The 9,313-nt window shown below is 41.1% G+C and overlaps 1 protein-coding gene across 1 annotated transcript; it reads left to right on the top strand.

The window, feature by feature from the left end:
- Positions 1-1,019: 1,019 nt before the first annotated feature.
- Positions 1,020-5,161, top strand: LOC148344180 (corticotropin-releasing hormone-binding protein-like). Its single transcript, XM_088305301.1, has 7 exons — positions 1,020-1,183; positions 1,249-1,336; positions 1,807-1,970; positions 2,427-2,637; positions 3,452-3,606; positions 3,782-3,902; positions 4,672-5,161. The coding sequence occupies exons 1-7, from the start codon at positions 1,103-1,105 to the stop codon at positions 4,824-4,826; spliced, it is 975 nt and encodes a 324-aa protein (XP_088161427.1). The 5' UTR covers positions 1,020-1,102; the 3' UTR covers positions 4,827-5,161.
- The last annotated feature ends 4,152 nt before the right edge of the window (positions 5,162-9,313 follow it).

The following is a 9,313-nucleotide window of genomic DNA, read 5'->3' on the forward strand; positions in this document are numbered from 1 at the left end:
TGGTAATTATGGTGAAAATCTTCATTTTTTCTCTGTTAATTAATTTCAGACGAGAACTTTAAGATTTTCTTAAAATGCATTTATTTTGTTTTTTCTGTTTGCCCGTCCAGAAGAAGGGAGGTCAAAACTAACAAAAAAAACAACAACTAATAAAAACAAACAAAAGCGCTCTGAAAACTCATTAAAAGTAATGTGAGTAATGAAATCAAAACTCACTAAAATTAAAAACCTAAACTATGATAATGCTGATTGACAATTCTGCCCGACGTAGCTCCTCCCATGAACTTAAAACGCATGTTTTTGGAATGTGGGAAGAAGCGCCGCATGGGACAACATGCCAACTCCAAACAGGCCTTCAACAAAATTCGAACCCGGAACCTGTTGGCTGTGAGGCAGATATCGTGACCACTCCTTCAGCATGCTGCTTTAGTGGATGAAATTGGCAACTGTGCCTCTAAGTTTTTAATGCAGTGGGACATGTGACCACACTTAACTCAAAGCATTTGCTCGTCGTATTAGCTTTTTTTTTTTTTTCTCGGCATTGTGTGTCAGCATTCAGCAGGCCGATTTTCGGGACATTTGTGGTTTGGTTAAATAGACAACATGCTATCTGTTTATGTTTAAACTTCAACTGGGAATTACAATAAACAGCGTGAAACAAACTTGCTCTTTTTTTTTTTTTGACTGTACACCATCTTCTGCTTGCTCTAGATTTCACTGCTTCCAGTTAGTATTCCCAGCTTGAATTTTGGCACGCTAATCAAGAAAGTAATTTCCTAAGATAAGAGATGTACTGTATGAAAACAAATTGTCGTGTCATATTTTTGGGGGTGATGTGCAATAAGATTGTAAAATATGAGCGTCGACTCGATAAAGATTGTTGAACGCTGCTGTATTGAGCAAATGCGCATTTTGCAAGTCAGGCAATATGAATACAATACGCCCATGGATGAGTCAGTGACCCTCACACATGATTCAAATCCTGCTGGATGCTTCATTGAGTCTTTGCAGCGGCGATATAAAAGCTGCCACTGAGCATCCCCAGCTGTTCTTTTCCTCACCAAGATTTAGTAGCAAAGAGACACGCACGCACACCACCGGCATGTCTCCGTCTGCGCGCAAGGAACTTCTCTTCCTCCTCCTTTCTCTCTCATCCCGCATGATGCTCAGCCGATATATCGAGGTGAGATCCCCAAATCCGAAAGCATCCATTTGCTTGCCTTTTCTCGATCGTGTGTGTATTTTCAGGAGGACGACACTTCCGATGGATTATATTCGCTTCTCAGTTTGGAGCAGAAGAGAGACTCAGAAGACTTCATTTTCAGACGACCTCTCAGTAAGTGGCTGGACTGAAAATGTCAAAGTAAAAATAGAAAAGAACTGATAATAAAACCTAATGAAGTCAATATGTAAATGTTTTTACTGTAAAGTTTTCAGTATGCATTCTGATAACTTCATGCATAACATTTGAATAACTTTAAAAACAAAACATGTTCCCACAGCTTTGCTATCGTTGTGAACTGACGAAAAAGAAAAGGCAAAATTAGCTTGATAGCTAAAAATCAACATCAACAAATTTTCTTCAATAAGGCAGTGAATGGGGACGATCTGACTTCTCCAAATCTCTTACTTTATTATTAATGGATGATTCATGTCGCAAAAAGTAACACGCCGATTTTGACAAAGGAATGAGAAGAATAATTGCTTTCCACCGCTGGGTCGGTGTAGTGCCGCAATGCGAGAGCTGTTCCTAATATTTTAGTTGAGAATCGTCTCAATTGTCTCAATCGATGTCCATTTTGTCAGAATGTTTGGACATGTTGGCCACCGAGGGCCAGTTCACCTTCGAGGCGTCGTCGCCGCCGCAGCAGCTGGCCTGCGCCGCCTTCGTCATCGGCGAGCCTAGCGAGGTCATCGGCCTGGAGCTGTCTGACGTCAACATCGACTGCGACGCCGGCGACTTCATCAAGGTTGACCTCACTCGCCCACGTGCAGGCCCTTTTGGCGAGAGTTTAAAACTGCACTCAGCCATAATGAGATGTTTTCCGAATATTCAGTTCGAAGCCAAGTTATTGGCCAGTACAACATCTCAGATGCGATTGGCTCCTGATCACCCACAAACCTAATGAGGACAAGTGTTGTTGTAAACACACAATTGTGACATGCAGCTCAATTGGCCACTTTAGAGCGCTTCGTTGTTGGCTGTGAGTGCATGTACAAATATGTCGTGGGAGAGAAGGTAAAAATACTGTAGACATAAAACTGCCGCCTCGTTTTCAGTGAACACTTAGGCCTACTAGGTTACCGCATTTTATTAATATTCAATCAAGTGGCACTTGCACAGCTAAGTATTTTTTCAGGTGGTACATGTGAAAAGCGAACCTCTCTTATAGATGGAGTTTTGATGGACATACGCGTGTCAACAGATATTTGACGGCTGGTTCCTGAAGGGGGAGAAGTTCCCTAGTAACCAGGACCACCCATTGCCTCTCCACCAGCGCTACACAGACATCTGCTCCTCCCCGCCGTCGGCCCACTCCAGTCGCTCATCTCAGAACGTCGCCATGGTCTTCTTCCGCATCCACAACCCCAACAGCGGCTTCACTCTCATTGTGAAGAAGCTGCGCAACCCGTTCCGTGAGTACACCTCGAATAAAAATATTGCGCTGTCCCTTTAAGTCCATCTGATTGTTCGCAATTTACGAGTGCCGCAACACCCGAATGAATGAACATTCAAACGCACCAAAATGAGAACACTCACTAGGAGCTGCTGTAGGTCACAACTGACGCCCAGACGCTCAAACGTGGACTCACTCAGTGGTCCCGAATCACCGGGCCGCGGAACGGCTACTTTGGAAGGGGCTGCGGACGGATGGGGAAAAAAAATGCTTGCAGTTGACGCATGTCAAAAATGCTATTTGTATGGATGGAGTGCACTTATACAACGCTTCATCTACACATATGGTCCTCAAATTGCTCTTCAATAATGAAATGATAATGATTATTTATCACTTGACCCTATTTTGCCGGTCCGTCCTCATCCATTGTCGTCCTTTCAAAGTGCTTCCGTCGTTGCATTTTACCAGTACGTCCCGCCCTCACCTCCCAAAAAGCATCTCTGCGTGATCCGTTGGCAGGGAGGAGAGGCAAACGCCAGAGTTTTCCTTATTCTTGTTGCAGCTTCCAGTCTTGGAGGCACACAACACGGCCAGCTTTCTTAACTGTATGGGAGCATCTTATGAGTAGAATGATTTTTTTCCATCAATCGGGAGTTAAGCCCTTTGAGACTTTCTGTGATTAAGGGCGATACAAATACATTTGACTTGACTACAATGCGTCTCGGCATCTTCTGCATTCCGATGGAGAGTTATTGTTAGTAGCACACCATAATGCTGATTATGTTCAATTTGTGACAGCTTCTCTACGTCGGTGTGTGTCTGTGTGTGCGTAGCATGTAACATCATGTCTCAGAGCCCAGAGGGCACCTTCACCATGGTGATGCCACATCAGCACAGGAACTGCAGCTTCTCCATCATCTACCCGGTGGAGATCCAACTGACGCAGCTCAGCCTGGAGCAGGCCAAAAGCAACAAGCTCAGGCCCAAGGTCCGACACTCGTATGCACTGTGCTGCATTTACTCGACATATGTTGGCTTACAATTAAGGGACCGCTGCAGGCGACATTTGCAGAAAATGGAAAAGACAAAAATCCAAAAGCTAAATGTTTAAATGCTCGTGCAGCAAAGCGGCCGACTCCATTTTGTTGTTTGAATTTGCGAAGGCGGGGCTTTCGTCTGGTTGTTCGAGCTCCGGTGACTACGTGGAGCTGCTGGGTGGAAACGGGGTGGACACGTCACGCATGTTCCCTGTTGCCGATCTGTGTTTTCCTCTCAGTGGACTCGGTAAGTCCATCGTCTCCTCCCCTGTGAATTTCACAAGTTGGCACTACCAAATCCAACATTTGGCGACACATGAAGAAGGAATTTACTTAGCTAGCTAATAGTTATGATACTCAATGTAGAAAATATTTATTCTTCAATTTCTGACCCTTTTTTGACAATGAGTTGAATGGCTCCTCCATCGGGAAGACCAACTGGACTTTAGTTGTGTTTTCATTCATGCATTTCGCATTTCAATTTTTGCATGAGGTTTGTCAGAACGTTTGCAGGGCACCAGTTCTTGATTTTTTTCTGTTGCACCAAGTATGACCAAAAATCAAAGCAAAAAGCATCCAAAATGTTGATTTAACTTTTTGAAGCAAAGTTGCTTCTTCTTTGTAGTTTATTATGAGTGTCACGCAGATTTATGGCTCAATGCTTTTTGCACTCTCTGCTCGTCAGATTGTTTTTTTTTTTTAGTGTGTTTGAGTTTCGCCTATTTGTCTAATTTGTTAGCTGAGCCGATCCCACAAAGCTGTCCAAAAATGGCCACAAGCAAACTCTCGAGCTCATTAATCTCAACACCTGCCGGGTACAAATTCGTCTAAAAGTGATGCATAGCTACTTGTCTGGATTGTTTGGAAAGATTTAACGGGCACAGATTAGATTTAACAGTATGTGCTATTTTAGGTTTTCCATTTTTAGTGGTGTAGAATCACACTGCATGGTATAACGAGGACGTGAATGAATTGCTCTGTGAGTTCTACCTGTGGTTGTTTGTGCGGTTCCTCAGCCCAGATGAAGATTGGTTGCGACAACTCGGTGGTGAGGTTGGTGTCCAGTGGAAACTACCTCAACCGAGTGTCTTTCCGTTATCGACTACTCGGACGCAACCAGCTGCCCGAAGCCCACGAGAACAGCCTGGACAACATGTGCAATGTAGAATGAAACTGCACAAATCTCACAACATCTGTTAATACATTTATTTACAGTATGAAAAAGTATACGATTATTTTCAGTCTGTTTTATAACTCTGGATTTTACTCATTCACTCCTGTGGATTTTTTACAATTATCAAATGGACTGCTAACTGCCATTGACGTTTCTATTCGTCGAGTACAATTTTCAATAATTACGCCTCGCCCACGTTCTTTGTGAACTTTAGCTTTGTAGGCTATTGTGATGACTAACAGAGATGGCGCCAATGCCTCACTAATGATTTGAGATCAGCACAGCTTTAGTGTAGAAGATACCGATTAGGCAGTGAATCTTGGTTCGTCACATTGATAGAAACGGTAAACACGTTCCACCTCGGACATGCTGAGAAATCTGATATACAAACTTTGTAAGGAAGACTCTATGCATGGTATAAACAGGGTATATGTGTCGCGGATATGAATAAAGATGATGCCATTCAGAGAGTGAAAGAAAAATGCCATGTTCAATTTGAACCATGTGGCGACTTAATGTCACTCATGGTGCTTTTCTGAGTTGTATGCCTGTAAATGATCAATATTAAATTATTAAATGCTCTAAACAACTGTCAGTATGAGGACCTCTGCAGTTTGAAAACAGCTGGCAGCGAATGAGTTAATTCACGTTTTTTTCCTTCAACCAATATAAGTCATGTTTATGTCATAGAGATTTTCTTGTTTAATTGTTTTAAAGTTCCATGTAGTCATTCTTTGTATTGCCTTGAACATTTTGAAAATAAAAAAAAAACAACGCATGACAAAGCAGATTTGCAACGGTCTTTGGTTTTTTTTTTTTAAATGAAGAAACGGCTTCCATTGAATTGGGAGAACTGCATGTTCTTGTTTTGATTGCAGCCACACGAATTCAGAACTTCCGAAGTGTAATTGTAGGGCAAAGAACGATGAGTCAGAGAGACGTTGGCATTGTTTGTATGTTTGCTTTCCCATTAAAAACATGTCGGCGGCCATCAGCATCTCATTTTTAATTTGTCCTAATCCGCTGTGTTCCACAGGCACTCAAATAGCTTTCATAGTGGCTGCTCAGAGCCGTAATGAAAACGGCTTATGACGACAATTAACATGCACGTTTAATACTGTTGGCTGTTTATTTGTGACCTCCGCCGAGTGTACAGTGTGCATGCATGTGCAGCTCTTAACGGGATTCTGGCACATGTGCTTTATTCCCCTCGACATTCCTGCTAACCATTTGATCTTCTCCGTATGGGGGATTCATCTCAAACCTGCTCAACGGTGATGATTCAATTAGCCGCCGGATGCCGTTTTCGCTTGATGTGCTGCAATTTTCACTTTTCATTATTAGAGAATGAACTGCACTTTGGAAAGCGTTGAGGAGGGGGAAAGAAGGAGGGAGGATGCTTTAGGTCTCTTCTTATGAATCAGATTGTTTATCTCCAGTTTTGAGCATGTAAGTGGTCAGACACCAGGAGTGGTGAGCGGTCAGGGTCAGCAAGACTTTCTCTGCCAGTTTATCAGAAGCACTCACGTACATTTACAAGCCTGGAAGTCTCTTCTCTTTATTCATAGTACTTCGCTTGGTCCAGTATGTGTGTTAGAAAGTTTGATATTATATTTATATTTTTCTCAGATAATATTTGAGGTTCAACTCGCTTCCATGACCATCCAACCAGCCTAGGCCCTTCAGTTTATGTAACTTAAACTAGTAGCAATGAGACTGAAACAGTCAAATTTCAGATTTGCCTCACAAAGTCGTCATTATTAGCACATCCTGTTCAAAATTCGGATATTTCGGGTTCAAATCTTGGCTCTGGCGTTCCTGTACACATTTGAAGCTCTCCCTGAATATTTCAGGTTCACTGTCCCTTCATGTGCATGTGCGTCAGTGGCTGCTTGTATGAGACATACTTTGACACAAAAGAATGCTTCGATACTAAAACACCGATACTTTACAGCAGAAGTTCTCAAACTCTTTACACCAAATCACACCTTAAGAAATACTTAGTTCTCCAAATACCAGCGCAAGCAACATTAAAATGCAATAGCATACAAAACCTCCTCAATTTTATTCAATATTATAGTAAGCCACTTTATTATTTGGCACATTGTGGACATTAACGCTACACTTAAATATTGCATACACATTAAATTGATGGCTCACTAGTTAAGACAATAAAAATGTTCAACAATTTGTCAATTGAAATTAGAAGAGCGATTTCAAGGAATTCTTGTCATGATAAAAAGTGCAGATCCAAAAAGAAGTTTGCAATTTTGCTATTCTAGCAAGAAACATGATTGCCACTTAAAATTATTTGGCGGGCCGAATCTGGTCCCCAGGCCTTGAGTTTAACACCAGTGCGCTAGAGGGAAGTCGTTTACTTGTACCACACTTTAAGAATCACTGCTTTAAGGTGAACTCAGCACTTTGTTAGCTGACTGCAAATTCTGCTTTGCAAAATGATCAACTCCATAAAATGCGCACACGCGCTCTTTCTCACATTCACTTCAAACGACACAATGTCACACCCTCATGAAATTATATATTTTGTATAACTACGATTTTGCCGCCATGAGTGACACTTAATGCAGATTGGAAAGGTCCTTTTTGGCAATGTATGAAAATCCACATGATAGATATCAAACAGAAACACAATATTAAATGCTGACATGAACTGCCCCGCTGTTAAACAAACATACGACTTAAAATATGACGTAGGCCATTATTTTAACAGGCTGACGATATGCTTTCTGCAGTTCTAATAGCATTAATACGTCATTAATCTACTGCCAGAAAAAGGAAGTGTGAACGCTAAGCAGCGGGATTTAAAAGGAGCGTTCAGCCAAATAATTAAAACAGTAATTTCACATGGCAGGACGCCTTTATATATTAAGTCTAATCCTCACTTCTCCTATATGAGCATAAACAAGACAAACATAGCTACAGTTTGTTATGATGAGCCAGGATTTGTTTATCGTGCCTAATGCTTATCAATGATATGCTTTGGACCTTTAAACCTGAATTAAAGGCCTTGCAAAGGACAAAGTGGATGTCAGGTTAACCACCAACTGAGATCTAATTCATTAATTTCGTGGACCAGCAGGGACACCAATTGCGCTGTGTAAGTGCTCCGTCAGTGGTAAACAGTGTTGCGGACTTATTTTCCGGAAATGTTGCTTAACACGGCTCTATTTGGTGCGAAAAGTTGTAAAGCGACTTTGCCTTTGTGCGATGATGTCATTGCAAAAATATGCAGAACATTACATTGAAGACGCACTTGATGCTGTTTTGTGTGTGAACACGATTGACCTTGCAGATGAAAGGATGATAAATGTGATTGTCCTTCCTGCACAGCCCATAATGCAAAGCGCATATTTGGAGTTATATATAAGTATTGGACAGTATGTATAAAGTATTACCTTGATCGTGTATTACGTTGAATGCAAAAAAAAAAAAATATTTTCTTTCTTGTCACAGACCACACCCAAAAAAAATATTAATCAAATTTCCCGTTGTGGTAATATGACACACAAACACACACACAAGTAGCAACATTAAAACAAGCAGATGATGCTTCAGGAAATGAATTGTGATCTTACTGGGATCTTTAAAGTTGTCATGTCGGTCGAGGTCAAATCACCATTTTTGCCTTATGTCATCTGTTGAGATTGTCAAACTTCCTCGGATTTTAAAGGGTTAAAAATCTCAGATGATTTTGACTTCGGAGTGGTCTTTCAAATCATCCTCAAAGTTTGGGGTCAATATCTTTTTTAAGGTATTGGTTGCTATAGACCTTTGAGCCAGTATGTATGTGCCAAAACATCTCAACAACGAGGGGTTTTAGCACGCTAACATTGCCGTAATGTTGTCAGCGGTTGAAGCACCTCAGTGTATGATAAATTATTTGAAAGGAATTTATTATAGGTATTTTCATTTTTAGAGATGTATGATGCCTCACATTTCTGCGCATTTACATCCATCCATCCATTATTCTCACAATGGTCACGGGGTTAGAGTCTAACGTTTAATAGAAGATAAAGAGATAGATAGATCCAATGTTGCTTTTAAAGGATTTCTCACCGAAAACCACTTGTAAGTCTGCTTGTAGTTATTATAAGACAACAAGAACATCTTACATGAATTAAGCAATAAAGACGTGGAATTATTTTTAGACAGATTGTGAGGCTCGTTACATAATTGTTCACAACGACGCCATTTTATTCAGTGTGGCAGTCAGCTCTAGTAATGACGTCACTGTCTAGGAAAGAGAAGATCAACACGAGGTCGTATGTCTAAATCCGTGTTGCGTATTTTGTTGGGTTCAGTACTAATTATTTATGTCAGATGATCTTTTATGTTGCTTGAAATGAGACCTTTGAGGGGTTATTCCTGTTCAGTTCCCTTTTCCCTCTGCCACAAATCCGTCATCATTGATTTCCGACATAATCTTGAATTTTGTTGAATGAGATTAAACTCAAGATTTTATT

Source organism: Idiotropiscis lumnitzeri, chromosome 1 (assembly GCF_059441095.1).
Source record: "Idiotropiscis lumnitzeri isolate Australia: NSW breed Sydney's pygmy pipehorse chromosome 1, RoL_Ilum_1.0, whole genome shotgun sequence".
Classification (NCBI taxonomy): Eukaryota; Metazoa; Chordata; class Actinopteri; order Syngnathiformes; family Syngnathidae; genus Idiotropiscis; species Idiotropiscis lumnitzeri.